At 41.6% G+C, this 15898-nt stretch overlaps 1 protein-coding gene across 1 annotated transcript in view; it reads left to right on the top strand.

Annotated features, from left to right (window-relative positions):
* plagl2 (pleiomorphic adenoma gene-like 2) overlaps positions 1–15326 on the top strand; it is a 43031-nt gene extending 27705 nt beyond the window's left edge. The window contains exons 2-4 of the mRNA XM_056385610.1: positions 6533–6693; positions 6788–7290; positions 8129–15326. Of these exons, the coding sequence (XP_056241585.1) occupies positions 6950–7290; positions 8129–9614 (1827 nt within the window). The 5' untranslated portion in view covers positions 6533–6693; positions 6788–6949 and the 3' untranslated portion in view covers positions 9615–15326. The remainder of the gene's footprint in view (positions 1–6532; positions 6694–6787; positions 7291–8128) is intronic.
* Positions 15327–15898: the final 572 nt, after the last annotated feature.

The raw sequence follows: 15898 nt of genomic DNA, 5'->3' as shown, positions 1-15898 counted from the left end.
TGACTCCACCACTGCAAATGACTCCTGTTTTCCCTCCCTTTTTCCTCTTCCCTTTATCCCTCTCTCGTTTGTTTTGCTTCTTCTCTGCACAAGGAGGAAATCCTCTCAGGTTTCATACTCACAATGTGTTTCATCTTTATTATTATTATTCATTTTTTTTATTTAACCTTGATTCAACCAGGATTACAAATCTTTTTTTCAAGAAAGGCTGCAATAACAGTGAGTTACAGATACAGGACAGATGACACAAAATATGCCACCAAATCCAAACTACACATAAATGTGTGTATAAAATCAAAAACAAAAGATTTCGTCTTTCAACTTAAATGTCACCTGAAAACAGGCCACAAAGTTGTCTACAACTATAAAAACACCACTGCTGAAAAAGAAGATTTAAATATGCTGATACAGATGAAAAACTGAAAACTTATAATTACCAGATTTAGAAGTTTGTTTTCTAACAACATGTGTAGTTACATGTGCACTTATTCAAATCAGGCCACAACTTTAAATGCTTTTGGTGCTTTTGGTGAGTCTACTTTTTGTAGTCAGAATTTAGACATTACTCAAAACAGGTTGTCTGTTTTTCTTACATGACATTTCATGTGTCAACAATAATCGTTTTCACATGTTTTAGTTGAAATGTTTGTGCGACATGTTTGTGCAACTCCCCAGAGTGCTTCACCCCCTCCCCATGCCTGCGGCTGTTGTCACCTAAGCTCCGGACGATGAACTCACTTTCTATATTTAGTTTGTTCATATAGTCAAGTCTCGAAGCTTTAGTAGCCGCAGCGTGCTGCCATGTGGTCGTGCAGAGGCTACCAGCGCCGCTCTGCTCCGGCCGGCTTTGGCCCAGCATCGTGTCGTCAGCACCGTGAAGAATCTGACAAACCCTGAAAAACCCTTCTCACATGTTCCTGTGTGTGTGGCTGCGGCAGGCAGTGAAGGGGTTAATACCAGTCACTCAGCATGCGGGAGCCGTGGCGGGCGGGCAGGCAGGCAGTGCAGAGGCTGACCTCTGACCCCTCAGGAAAGGAATGTGGAAGCTCTTTCATCCAGGACAGAAACCAAAGACACCCGGGCGGTTGGAAAGTGGCGGTTCAATTCTGCTTTCAACGTTTTTGATTAGGGGAAGTAAGCAGAGGTTCCATGTGAATGTGCTGTGGAGTGTTTGTCGTAGCGGCATCTGCCATTTTGGAGCTAAGTTCCATCCTGCAGCAGAGTGTTTGGTACTTTGTGATCACTGCAGTGAGGGTGAAGTGTGATTAGTGGTTGGAAATGGCTGCAGTTGTGCTGTTTGTGCTGGCGGAAAACCTTGGTTAGGAGGAGGCACTGTGTGCTCTGACCCAGAACCTACTACCTGTATAATGTGTTATGTAACAGATAAGATGGTCATTACCTATTAGCAGATTATTTTCATTATCAATTAATCCGTCAGTTTTTGTCTTGATAAATTAATCATTCAGTCTATAACATGTCAGAAAATAGAGGAAAAGTTTCTTCAGTTTGTTTGTTGTTGTCTGGCTGAAATGTGAGAATCATCACACTGACTGATCAATTAATCGACTAATTGTTTAAGGTCTGCTGACATCACTTTTCTTATAATCAGAACATAATCAGTTGGTTGATGAGTCAGTATCAGATAGAAGTGGAAGATAAAGTTCACATTATTTTATCCATTATGTGAGTCAAAGAATAGATACTCCAGATCTTACTCCAATACGAATGAAAGATTTAAAGTAATGGAGTATTTTAAAAACACTTAAGTATTTAGTCAGTGCATTGTTGTATTTTTCCACATTTACAGAACCTACTGACTCTGGAACAACGTACTGAATGCACTGACTTCAACAGGTTTTAATCTACAGAACCTGCAGATTAAAAAGTTTGTAGAATATGAAACAAAGCCAAAAGAAATGGCCAGAAAAAGCACATCTAATCAACAAAAGAAGCAAGTGTCATTTTCTTCTTTTTTCTTTTAGGCAGTGATGAAGTTTGGCCGTGGTAAACACAGCAAACTTTTAAAATGAAAGGAATCTTTCTTTGTGTATAAAATTTCAAAAATGAGATACTTGAGAAAAGGCCATGGTGCTGTGGTGAAGAGTCTCTCTTACTCTGTAAAGTGGCCTTGGGTACCTTGAAAGGAGCTGTAAAAATCTAAGTTATTATTATTATTATTAAAAGTCACAAGTTTCCAAAAGAAATATTACTCAACTAAGGTATAGATATGAATTCTCTGTCATCGTTTGCTTCTGTCTTTTATGTAAAATCTAGGAATGAAGCAGAGTCAGTGTGGGTGTTGTTTAATGCCTGGAGATTGACATTAAACAAATAGAGGCCTGTAATCTAACAGGATTATTTGTGGCTACTTTAATGATGTGTTTGAAGGAACGGTGAATAATTGAAGGACTGGCAGATATAGGTGGTTTACACAGCTGTCTGATTCGAACCAAACATCATGTAGGCAAACAGGAAGCACTTGTTGTTCTGTATCACCTGATTAAGACAAAAAAATCCAAGTGTGTGTCTTCAGAGTGCTGCTTTTACTTGTTACAGAGCACGAGGAAGCACTTGATAGAGAGAGTATGGCTGACAGCAGTGTACTAGATTTTTAGAAATCAATTAAATCAAATTACAAATGGCCTCTAATATAGAGCAACATGTTTTGAATATTATGTTTGTAACTCTTCTCTACAAGATGTTAATCTTTATTAGCAGTGAGAAACCTTTTATCATAAGGGGAGATAACGCTTCTATTAAATGTGTTTACGGAAAATACAAAAAAAGAGTGGATCATGTAAATGAGTTATTATTTCTTGATATTATCATTATTATTATTTCTATTGAAGTGTTCCTTGTTTGCTGCTGTGAGACTAGTGTTTACATCTGGAGGAGCTCAAACTGTAACTGATCGTAGCTGCGGACTGACGGTGATGGATTTACTGTACAAACACAACAGTGGGAGAACCGAGGGGTTTATACATGCGTGTGTGGGGGGATGGTGGACACATGAGAGAAACTTCGGCTGCAGTTTCATTGGTTGATTGATACATAATAAGAAACTTACAGTACCGTGTGAACTGAACTGTAGAGACACATCCAAGAAAGATGCTAGTCCACAGAGCGGTTGTTGCTCCTTGATGAGCTCAGTGAGTTGTAGAAACATGAGGAAAGTTGTTCATTTGATGGTTGATAGAGAATCAATAACTGAGAGCAGCGGCTACAGAAAGGCTGGATATAAAAAAGCTTTAAAACCTTCAGGCTGTTCAACAAACTAACAGATGAAAAGTTTGTAATGCCGTCATTTTATTTCTCTTTAGCTGTATTGTTTTACCCTGTTGTAGTGTCTGTTTGACCGCTGTTAAAAATTTATACTGAGGGCTCAAAAGATAATGAAAGCTCAGTGTGCCATTACAAATAGTATTTCAGTGACAAATAATATATGTTATTGTATTTAAGTAATTCAGCATCACTCTCAAAAAGAAACCCATGACATAAAAACACAATAAAATTGTTTTCGTATCAACCAGAGCATCACTACTTGAGGTGGTGTTGGAGCTCAAATTGAATTATTAGTCACAGTGACTTAGCTTAAAGGTCCCATATTTTGCTTTTATCTGGTGTTTTATTTGAAGTGTTGATCCATAAGAAGATATATTTGTGGTTTTAAGAGCCAAAAACCATCTCAGTGTAGTTTTACATCTCCTCTCTCAGGCTTCTCTCTGGAGCTCTAGTAACAACAGGTCGGTGAACCAATCAGAAGAGGGACTTTTTTCTGATTGGCTGAATTTTTCTGAGTGATTAAATAAAAAATATGGCAGATTTCAGGTAAACACTCAGAGAAACCAAATCCTTCAAGGTTGGATGGTGGGTCCAGGTGGGCGGGGCTTGGTGACTGCTTTGTTGTGACATCACAAAGTTCCAGAAGTCCTGACGGCTGGTTTTAAGGCTCAGTTTCTGAATACAGGCTGTGTGCATTTCTCTGTGGACTGAGGCTTTGATACTTTCACAGTATTAATATAGAACCTAGACCTATATCTATAATCAAAAAAGACATGGAAAATTCACTTTATACAATATGGGACCTTTAATATTATATGTTTTTTTTAAAACTGTACTGCACTTTATCTGCACAGGGTAACAAAAACATTTCAATTGAAAAGAGAGTTGTGGGGTTGTGTAAACATACTAATATTGCATGGGTCAGTATGAGTCACGTGGGTTTGTTCAGGCCTGTGTGAAGTTACCTCTCCACATGGTCTGTCATGGTGTCTCCTTTGTGTTCAACCTCTATTTGGTTTATTTCTGTAACTTGACTGTGTTGATTCTTTTCATTGTACTGTATCTGCCTGTCTGTGTGCGTGCCTTTGTGAGTGTGTTTGAGCATGGCGGCTTGGGGGGGAGGGTGTTAGTGTGTGCGTGTGTGTGTGTGTGTGTGTGTGTGTGTGTGTGTGTGTGTGTGTGTGTGTGTGTGTACATGATGTTGCATTCGGCGTGACCAGAACTCTGTGTGTTGTATGTGCTGTTGTGTGCGGAGGAGAGAGGCAGGGGCAACACGGCATGGTTCAGGCCAGGAATGTGCGATGTGGGTAGGCTGTACAATAGAGCCGGGCTCCCTGAGGGTGGTCAATGGGACGGGTGTCACCCCCCTGCACCCTCCCCGCTGGGTGATGACCACCACACAACGCTACAGCTGTCAGGTCCTCTTAACCACCGCTGTAAATACACATACATTATGAGAACAAAGACACATGTATGCATATGTACACACCAAGACATACGTGAGCACAGAGGCAAAATAAAGTGTTGAAGATATTAGGTGACCACACACACACAACTCTCATGTGTTCATGCTTTAGCCGCACTCACCAACCTGTGGATCGTGTGTGTGCACCTACAGCATTCCTACGTAAACATGTAAAAATTAGAAGCATCTGCAAAAACAATCAGAGCAGATTCCAGCATATTTGCTGTCCCTCTTAACTCATTGACCTCTCACACAGAAAGGATGCCGTTACATTTGGAGTGTGTATGTATGTGCAGACCTTGTGCATGCATGTGTGTGTGTGTGTGTGTGTGTGTGTGTGTGTGTGTGTGTGTATGTGTGTGTGTGCGTGTGTGCGTGGGTGCGTGCGTGCATTCTGTCACATATGCCCACATGTGTTTACGGTGCTCATTTCACGTGACCGACGCTTTGAGCGCGGCTGACATTGCGATCAGTGTTGTGTCCACTCAACCTTGGACTTAGCTGGTGTGTTAGCTAGCAGGGGTCACAGGGGTCACTGAGGGTAAATAAGGGAATGCAGAGGGAGTTCAGCCGGTCTCTCAGAAACACAAGTTCAAATAGTTTGTGGTTTATTTTGATAAACAACTGCAGGTTACTAACTGCTTCAGTGCAGTTTTAAGTTATCATGTCCGCCTTTAGTTTGTTTGTGACAGTTTTCGTTGTTGCCGTCAGCAATTTGTTGAATTGAGGTTGACAGGTAGAGCTGGTTCTCGGAAGCCTGAGTTTGTGGCGTAACACTGGCCACCCCCATCACCTCCCAACCCACCCATCCACCATAACCCTCTCTCTTCCCTGGGGGTTGTGTGTGTTTCTGTGTTTTCCTAAGGATTACAGGAGCCTTATCCAGTTTCATAACAAGTACATACATGTACATATACACACACACATACATACAAACACACAAACACACAAAGCTGGTTTTGTGCACCACACTGTCATCTGAAGACACACATGATGAGGGATAAGGCTGTGTAATTACATTCAGTCCTCACATATAGCTGTACAGATAAAGGTATTGTGTTGTGACTGTGATTGAGAATCATCATTCACAAAACTGTTTTTTGCTAATCCTCTGTAGTTCCTGTCACGTCCGTCAGACTTGTCATCAGCTCCCCCTAGTGAGCTCAGATGAAACAGGCTGTTTAGGTGGAATTTGCAAATGGTATATTATCATTCAGGTCAAGCCTGTTGCATTATGGGATGGAGAGGTTTCATTTTTTGCTTGGATTCTCAAAGTTTAAAGTTCAAAGTATCTCTGTTGTCCCTTACAGGGAAATTGGTTCGATCCCTGGCTCCTCCTGTACACATGTCGAAGTGTCCTCGCGCAAGATACTGAACCCCAAAATGCCCCCTATGTACCAAATAGCGTATGAGTGAGTGTGTGTGTGACAGATATGCACTGTGTAGAGACTAGAAAAGTGCTATACTGTCGATGCAGTCCATTTCTATTTGCATTAAAAGAGCAAATCTTCCTCAGAAAAAAAGACCTTTTTTGTTATGGAAGGAACATGAGATTCAAAACAAAACAATACAATACCAAAGTATTTATCTCTGTCCACCAGCTCAATGTCAGCAGCTTTGATGCTGGTTAGTACAGGACTGGGAAGAGTCTTTCTAAAGATGATTATCGTGTCTTTAGTTCTGAGGTTTTGTCTACATTCATATATTTTGTCAAAGCTTTAAAGTAGGAGGAGACTGGAGTCACTTTTTCCCAATATGTTTGTCATGTTTGCTCTCCCCTCACAGGACAGTAAAGATGCAGAGCAGTATTTCCCACTCACCGCCAACCATAGCTGTTGGGACTGGGTGAGGAGGAGAGACCACGAGAGAGAAGGAGAGGAGCGACTGAAGCAGAGAGAGAGAAGGAAAGTGCAGAGACAAAAGAAAGACAAGTAGGATTTTAACAGGTAAAAATGAGGCTTTATGGGAAAAATATGTTCAGTGTTGCCACAAACTTGAAAGCAGTCAGTGTCAAAGTATGTACCCTCTATCTCTCCACAGATTTTGGCGTACCTCGATGTTACTGCTGGATCATCGGCCCTTCCAGTGAACCGTCAGTCGCCTTCTTTTTCAACAAACCTCCCCCTGCAACTTCCCACGTTGAGCCTGCAAGGCAGGGGAGCCACAAGTGAATTTTCATGGCAGCGGCACTCTAGGGCTGCCATGGCAGCTGCTGCCGCTGATGCCTCACACCGTATTACCGCACTGACGCCGGAGGAAGAGGGACGACGGACTGCCGCCAAGCTGTTTGGGAGCGCCGCCCCGCTGCCACGGACAGAGAGAGAGAGAGAGCGAGAGAGGGGGAAAGAGAGAGAGAAGGAGAGGGAGGAGGAAGGAGGGGAGGTAGGGAGAGCAAGCGGGAACGAGTGTTTGGTGTGCGGGGCTCTGTTCGCCTCACAGGAGAAGCTGCGGGTCCACGCCTTGAGTCACACAGGAGAGAAACCCTTCCACTGCTCACAGCCGCACTGTGCCAAGGCCTTCAGCTCCAAATACAAACTCTTCAGGTAGAATTAATAACTTTCTTCAGTTCACAATCTTTTAAAAACAGTGTAACACAAGGTTTCTATAGCTTTCTCAGGATCCCACATGAGCCACTTCAGAAAGGATTAAATTCAAATTTTATTTAAAATGTGTGAACTTGAAAAAGTGGTATCTTAATCTTCAGAAAGCACTCACCGCACCCAGCTGTTCCCCAAGCCCCGCCCACCCGCACTGACTGTCCACCACTCAGATGCAGGAGACAGCTGTTTTCAGTGAAAAAGCTGTGATAAACCAAGTGTTCACTTCTCGTCCTGCATCAGACAGCAGACAGACACAGTTAGCAAGAAGCTGGTGAACACAGTGGAATATTTAGATTTCTCTTCCGAGTTGGTGGAGACCAAAATTAGAGCTAAAAATAGAGTGAATTTAAGACTTACATTATCAGGTGGCCAGGAACACGACTCCAAATGAATAATAATGTTGTAGCTGTTTGACACATAGGCCGCTGTAGCTTGTTTGCTAATACATTTCCCATATCATTATAAAATATAAATATTGTGTGCTTGTTTGCTCCAAGTGGCCAGAAATTCAATCAGTGCAGGTTTCAATGACTAAGTCTCAAACTCATCAACATACAAGGATGTTTGGAATCTGGTGATTCATGGGAAGTGGTTCCAAAATCCATTTTGGGTCCTGACTGTAAACCACTGTGACTCATTTATGTATTTGGACGGAAAGGAATTCATGCCTCACTTCAACACACACACTAGTGTCAGACTGAATAACAAACCTGCAAATAACAAAAGGAATGCTACTCTCCTAAAACACCTGTACTATTCACAGTCTGTCTCTTTCTTGCAGGCATATGGCCACACACTCTCCACAGAAGACCCATCAGTGCTCATTCTGTGAGAAAATGTTCCACCGCAAAGACCACCTGAAAAACCACCTGCAGACCCATGACCCCAACAAGGAGGCCTTCAAGTGTGAAGAGTGTGGGAAGCACTACAACACCAAGCTGGGATATAAGCGCCATGTGGCCATGCACTCTGCCACGGCAGGGGATCTCACCTGTAAAGTGTGCATGCAGAGCTACGAGAGTACGCCTATTCTCCTGGAGCACCTCAAGAGCCACTCCGGGAAGTCTTCGGGTGGCACCAAGGAGAAAAAGCACCCGTGCGACCACTGTGACCGCCGTTTCTACACACGGAAGGATGTGAGGCGACACATGGTGGTCCACACGGGTCGGAAGGACTTCCTGTGCCAGTACTGTGCCCAGCGCTTCGGCAGGAAGGACCACCTGACACGCCATGTAAAGAAGAGCCACTCGCAGGAGCTGCTGAAGATCAAGACGGAGCCTCCGGATATGTTAGGTCTTTTAGCCTCGGGATCACCACCTTGCTCTGTGAAGGAGGAGCTCAGCCCCATGATGTGCGGCATGGGTCCCAACAAAGACCCCATGATGGGCAAACCGTTCCCCAGTGGGGCCCCTTTTCCAATGGGCATGTACAACCCCCACCATCTCCAGGCAATGTCTAATACTGGGGTGGGTCACCCACACCCGTCCCTAATGCCCAGTTCCTTGTCTGCAGCTATGGGCATGGGCTGTCACATGGAATCCCCTGGACCTCTTCACCCACACTCCCATCATCACCACCATCATCACCACCATCACCACCACCACCATTCCCCTCCACTGCCCCCACACCACCAGCCTCCGGCTCCCCAGCAGCAGCACCAGCCCCAGCCAGCCCCCAAATACCAGCTGGGATCTACCTCATACCTGCTGGACAAGCCCTTGAAAGTGGAGATGGAAAGCTTCCTCATGGATCTGCAGAGCGGTTTGCCAGGCCCGGTTCCCTCTGCAGAGCCCCACGCTGCTGCCTCGCCCCCCAAGGACGGACTGGAGCCCACTTCGGGCCTGACGGATGAGCTTTGCGGGGATCCCCTCCTGTCCAAGAGCCCTGCGGTGATCGCGGAGTCTCTGTGTGCTGCTAACATGGACTTCTCCCACCTGCTGGGGTTCCTGCCCCTCAACCTGCCCCCCTACAGTGCCCCCATGAGCACGGGAGGGCTGGTGATGGGCTACACCTCATCCGCGACCTCCTCCTCTTCTTCCTCCTCTTCTTCCTCATCTCTGCACGCTGCCGAGCCCCACGCTGCAGCAGTCGCCGCGGCAGCAGCTGCCGTTGCCACAGCACCTCTTACCTCTTTGCAACCGCAACCTCAGGAGCAGCAGAGCTCCAGTGGGGGTCTGGGCCTCGGACCCCTGCACCCCCTCCCCCCGGTGTTCAGCTCCAGCCTTAGTACCACCACACTGCCTCGCTTCCACCAGGCCTTCCAGTGAGAGGCCCGGCCCTGGGCCCAGGCCTGCCCAGCCAAGATGGCCTCCACGCCAGCCTCAGCTCAGCTCAGCATGGATATTTTTCGGGCTGTGGTTCTTTACAGAGCCTGATAAAAAAAAGTTGGAAGATTAGAATAAATAAACACTTAGAAGCCTTAAATGAAAGCGCACAAAAGCTTTTGATTGAGCCTTAAAAGGAAGTTAAACCCCTTTGAGTAAAAAGGAAAAGGTGAGAAAAGAGGTTGAAGCAGCTTTTATTTGGGCTTTTTTTCCTATCCTATAGTTATAACGATGTATTAACCCTTCTTTTTTTTTATTTCCATTTACATCCCCTTTTATCCCCCTTCAATCCCCTATTTAGTAGTATAGAGGGCAGGATCAGTAGGCCAAAAGGCGTGGTACTGCATACTTTCTAATGTAATACTTTAAAAAAGAAAAAAAATCAAAGATAATTTTTAGTGAAGATTGTCTGTCTTGTTGTGACCCAGAAAAAAATATAGTTTGAAGTGGATATTTTGTTTTTACTTTTTTTTTTTTTTTCCAAATGTAAGAACATGGTAGAACGTGTCTCATCTTGAGTTTTGAACCACCCACTCTAATAACCTAAATTGTCATGATTAGTCTGGAGAGGAGAGAGTGAAGGAAAAGGAACAAAGAGAGATAGACGTTGAGTCAACAAATGAACCTTAACTAAAAATCCTCTTAAACAGCAAGGCTAGAGCCACAAAAGTGACCCTGCCTCTAAAAAAAGTGCTCTTTTATAAGAAAAAAAAATTAGATGCAAGTCCCAATTATTTTTCTGTAACTGATTTGCTCCTAGAGTCGGGTCAGTTTTAATGAGAATAGTTCACTTAATAAAAAACAGAGACCTACGTCGCCCCTGTTTGCTGCCAAACACAAAGACCAGTCACATAAATGGCCACATATTATTTTTAAAGAAAAGAAAGAAAGAAATGTGAAAGTGTGTGAGTTGGTTGACAATTATGTATTATCATGCTGGTTTTTTTTTTTTTTTTTTTACTTTTCCTCAAGAGAAGCACTTTTTTGTAGCAGAAGGCACTTCACCTGTAGGAATCTCCTCCCTCGTGACTTCTAGAGGTTTTCACTGCCTGAGACAGAAGCTTCCCAATTCAGGGGCCGCATCCTCGGAGGGCCGTACCGAAATGAGACGATCTGGTCTATGGACGATTTTTTGCTTTGCGTCACCAGCTGTGCCCGTCCTTAGCGTTGCGTCACAAAACGCGGCTTCTATCGCCTAGCAACCTTGACAACACATAACTTTTTAACTCAAAGTTGTAAGGCCTGTGGTTTTAACAGTTGGACCGTTAGCTGTTGAACTGAGCTGAAACCAGATACTTGCATTTAAAAATGTAATCCTCTTGCTCTGTTGGTGTTGTTTGCTTTCATTACCGGCGCGCCATGAATCTTGGGATAGGTTGGGCCACGAAGGATCCACCCATTGGATCCTTTGTTCCCCAGGAAAAGAGGGCTGCATTTCTCGGCCACATTTGAAGGATCCTTCGAAATGGGACAGCATGGTCGCGCTGCTGTGACGCAATCGGTCTTCCTCCGAAGGATGCGGCCCCTTAATTGGGACACAGCTAGAGACTTTCTCCACACTTGTAGTTCCTCAGAAGACCCAGAATCCACCTGGCTTCTCTTGTGAGGACTCTCCTGTTCCTTTCTAGCAGTTATCTTTAAAAGTTCCCACGGTAATGATGTACTGCAGCTGTTATCTTGGCTGCCTGACATATCTAAGACATAGGCTCTATTTTTGGAATATAGTACAGACACATCTTTACGCATCATCATCATGGTGATGATGAACCCTGACATATGTGAATGGCAAAAAAAAAAACAAAAAAAAAAAACAAGAATTACAGTGACAGATGAGGAAAAAATGTGTTTAAGAATGTTATTGCAGTGTACGAAATATCTCAAAAATGAATATTATAATTGCTTTTATCTCAGTAAGGTGTATTTTAGATAGACGTATTAAAACTAAGTGATGATGTTTTTGATGTCTGGCAGGTTTACATTTGTGTGTATCTTGCATTTTTTGATCAAACAAATGGATGAAGTATTAGCTTTTTCCCTTAAGCTTTCTCTGTCATATCCAATCTTTACCTTTACATGTACTTGAGTTAGTATAGTGGAATCAGAACTGTGGATGGGAAATATCTATAGAAGGCTGTTTAGTGGCTTAATAATCACGTAGGATTTGAACTAGATAGATTGTGTCATAGGGGATGCTGACACGGATGGCCTATGAATTTACGACTGTCTTTATCCAATGGAGTATGTACAGTAACCCCTGCGCTGTGATGAAATCCCAGCCGGTTTCACTCCGAACTCAGTGGTTTTGGATACCTTGGAGTATAGAGCCTTTCTAACCATTCACCACCAGCCTATAAAAACCTGAGCCCAAAGTTAACCTAAGCCTCAAAGTGAAATAGGTGCTCTTTATCTAATGTTCTGTCTGTGGCATGACCAACACACCTGGCATATCCATAACTTCACACGGGGCTGAGCTCCTACATCGTGCATCTGCGATAAGTTTGTTCGTACATGTCGTTCCAGTTGTAGAAGACCCGTTCAACTTTGCCTTTAGCAGTCATCGTGCCATGAGTGAGCCCCGCCCACTATTAAATGTTGAGTAAAAAACGAACAAAGAAAAGAAAAAACAGGAAAAACACAGCACATAAAAAATAAAAATAAAATACATATTGCTGCTTTTAGCTACGGTTGCTAATGGATGACAACTGTAGACCACTAGAACATTTCAATTTTTTTTTTTTTTTTTTTTTTTTTTTGCAAGATGGACAGCGAGCTGAAAACATGCACAAACAGAACCAACAAAGTGTTCATCAGCCCCCGGCCCCAGCCCCCACCTGTACTCCCACTCCTCTTCTCTCAGCTGCTTTTGTAGAGTCAAAGGAAAAGGGTCTGAAAATATGGCGATATCTGGAAGAACGCAGTCACTGAATTCCCGGGCTTTGACATTCAAAGCACAGGGGGACACATGACTGACTGCATGACTTGGGGTATTGCTTCTAGTCATATATTTGTTTTGTTTGTTGTCATATGATATATTATTTTCTGTTTGTATAAAACAGGACCTCGAAAAACAACACAACACATCACCTCATTTTTATTTGTTTTATTTTTCTTACCAAAACCTGGGGAGAAGAAACTACATTTTTGCACAATTGCTTGTTACAAAATACTACAAGTGTAATCCGATTTTTTTATACTGTAGGATATGAACAGCTGTTGGCACCTGTGTGTTAGACAGGTGAATATTCCCCTTGGAAAGCAGGAGCAGCTTAAAATTCAGTATCAGCGAGCGCTGATGTTGAAAAAGCTTCCCCACAGTCTGACTGTTTAATCACAACTTCATAACTAAAATCGTAGATTTTATATTCTGAGTTCTGAACTAATTTGAAACTTAATTTTCACTTATTAGTCTCCCCCCTGGAAGGTCATTATTTTGATGATGACTCTTGTAAAATGATCAAACTTTTCATTGATCCTAAACAAATTAGTTTTTGGCACCTTTCTGACATGATATCTATATAGAAAAAAAAAAAAAAACATAAGATTCAAATTAGATCTTTATTATGAGTTTAAAGAGTTTAAGAAAAATCCTCCTGGCTTAAGCCAGATTTGTAGCAATCAAATTGAGCATTTATATTTTTGTAACAAATATTCATTTAGTCCTAAAAGAGTTACGAAAAAGCTTTTGGCATGTATTAAGTTTGTCCTCCCTGGGTTTCTGTGAGCTAATCTGAATTCTAGCACTTTCAACCTTTAAAAAAGAGTATTTTTTTCTTTTAAAATTTCAGCTTATATGTTCATATGTTTTTAATTTTGTATTGATCCTGTACATGTATGTGCCATTAGTTTGATGTGTAGACTTTATCAACCTTTGTGTATTTCTCTTCTCCAAAAGAATAACAGTATTTTTGATAGACTTTTCACTAATATCCTTCTACATAAAAGCCCTCTGCCCCTTCTCCTTTGAAACTTTTTTTTTGTTTTTGGGTAACCAGCTTTGCCTTCTTTCTCATAAATTTATCTAATCAAACTCTACAGCCAAGTGCTTGAAGAGAACAGCAACAACATATCTCTTACTCTGAGGCGGTGAGAAACAAGTGTTGTCAGGAGAGTGTCAAAGCCACAGCCTGACCACAACCTGCCAATGAACACAGTTGCAACAGAGACCCATCTGCAGGCCATTTTTAGACCGTGTAACTGAACAAAAATGAAGTCAGGAGTGACCCCAAAATAAAGCACTTAAAGCATACAGCCTGGTTGAACTGGTTGTCTCTGCCAACAGTAGCAATGTCCTGCTATAATCACTCGTGTGTAAAAGATTTTCATTCAGTTCTTCATTGGGAAGTGAGTTAACATGACTTTTAAGTAATGTTATGAAACACAAACTCATCAAGGAGTCAAAAAAATAATAATTTTTTTTGATTTTTTAAGACGGGAGTGAAAAGGTTGGTCAAGACATACCTGTAGTTGTGAAACACGGACAACAGATCTCAGGACTGTTGTGCAACCTAAGCTCATATTGGTGAAGTCTTTTCAGAGGTGTTTCCAGTGATTCACCCAGGACTGGGTCAGTCATCCTTAACAGTGGGTCAGGATTATGACATATTAAGTCAAAATTAAAATGTACAGAGTCAAAATTATCACTCATTAAGATGAAATTATGAAATACTTGAAAAATTATAAATCAAGATCATTAACTTGACTTTTAACATTAAAAACAAGGTTACTATGTCAAAATGATTTGATACTAAGTCAAAATTTGACTTGTTTTTTTTATAATCCTGATTTACAAAGTCAAAATTTTAACTTAGTATCATAATTCTCATTTATTCTTTGCACAAGTTTTTATCATTTTTTTCTCTTTCTGGCAGAAATCGTCTTCCATAGAAATAGCTAACATGAAATGCTGATACCGAATCAGTGCGACTCTGAAACACTTGGTATAAAATGGATCCTCCCCTGACCTCTGACAGTGATGTTGTTCTGTTCTTTGGCTTGGCTGTAGATCCATTACCTCGACCTGCACCTACTAGGGATGCACTTATCCTCACCTTTTCCTCTTTACTAGTAGGTGCAGAACACAAAAATTTTAAGGGAAATTTTTCATCAGTTTAAGCCTGAAAAAACTGATTTGATTTTAATAATGCTCTCTCTCTCTCCCTCTCTTTTTTTGCTTTTAGTAAGAAACTGGGTACTGTCTGGTGCAGGCAACATCCACATGTAGTTTTATATATTTCTAGCTTAATGTAAGTCTTGCATTCCAACCTCTTTGTGTATCTCGTTTAGTGACATAGCCCTTTATTTTTTATCACTTGCTATTACAGCCACCTCTGGAATAAAAAAGGTGAAAAAAGGTGAACGAAAATAGAATATTTGCATTCACTTACACTATTTTATATAGCATGGAGTTTATCAACTACAGGGAGAATTATATAAATGATGTGCTTTGGAGAAAGAAAGAAAATGAGAAGTCTTGCTTTTTTTGTTACATATCTCACATGCAATCAGTTGCTGCAATGTAAAAGTGACAGATTTGTATATTGGTTGATCCAAAGAGATGATGAACACAACAACAGAACTATTGACTTATTGTACAGTACAGTGTATCTTTGAGTTGTCATGTGTTATGTTGAAATGATTAAAAGACAAACCAGCGGTTTCATACCCTCTTTGCATTCTTTTTTTTTTACTTCTAAGACTTTCTTCTTCTGCAAAATGTTAAATTCTTATACAAAAGAAAAGCATAAAAGTCATTTAGTCAACATAATTTAAACTGTTGGCTGGCGTAAGACTTCATACATGGCCATAACTACCATGGTGGACACTGTGCTCATGTCCTCTGTATTTTTATGGAACTTTTCAATAGTTAAAATCTTTATTGTTTCAGGCTGATTGTAGGGTACTAGTTGCCCATTTGAATATTATTCCAGGAAACATGGAGACGACTTTAAAACAGCAGTTAGACTTTTGACTTTAATGGACCTTAGATACTAATTGGGAAATAAAAAGGCAACACTTTCTTTGCTAATGTTAGCTATGCAAAACTTACATACACAAATATCTCCTTAAAGTGTGAAAATTTGATGAAGAATTAAAGGATCACCCCTATAATTATTAATATTTGGATTTGATCGTAGAAAGTAATAAAAATTAAAGTGAATAACCACACTAAAAAATTGTTTACAATCTCAGGACTATCTGACTAGTGGCTTGTGTCCAGCAGTGTGTCT

The sequence above is a fragment of the Seriola aureovittata genome, chromosome 9 (assembly GCF_021018895.1).
Source record: "Seriola aureovittata isolate HTS-2021-v1 ecotype China chromosome 9, ASM2101889v1, whole genome shotgun sequence".
Classification (NCBI taxonomy): Eukaryota; Metazoa; Chordata; class Actinopteri; order Carangiformes; family Carangidae; genus Seriola; species Seriola aureovittata.
Note: the sequence above shows the minus strand (reverse complement) of the source record. Positions and strands in the feature narration are given on the sequence as shown.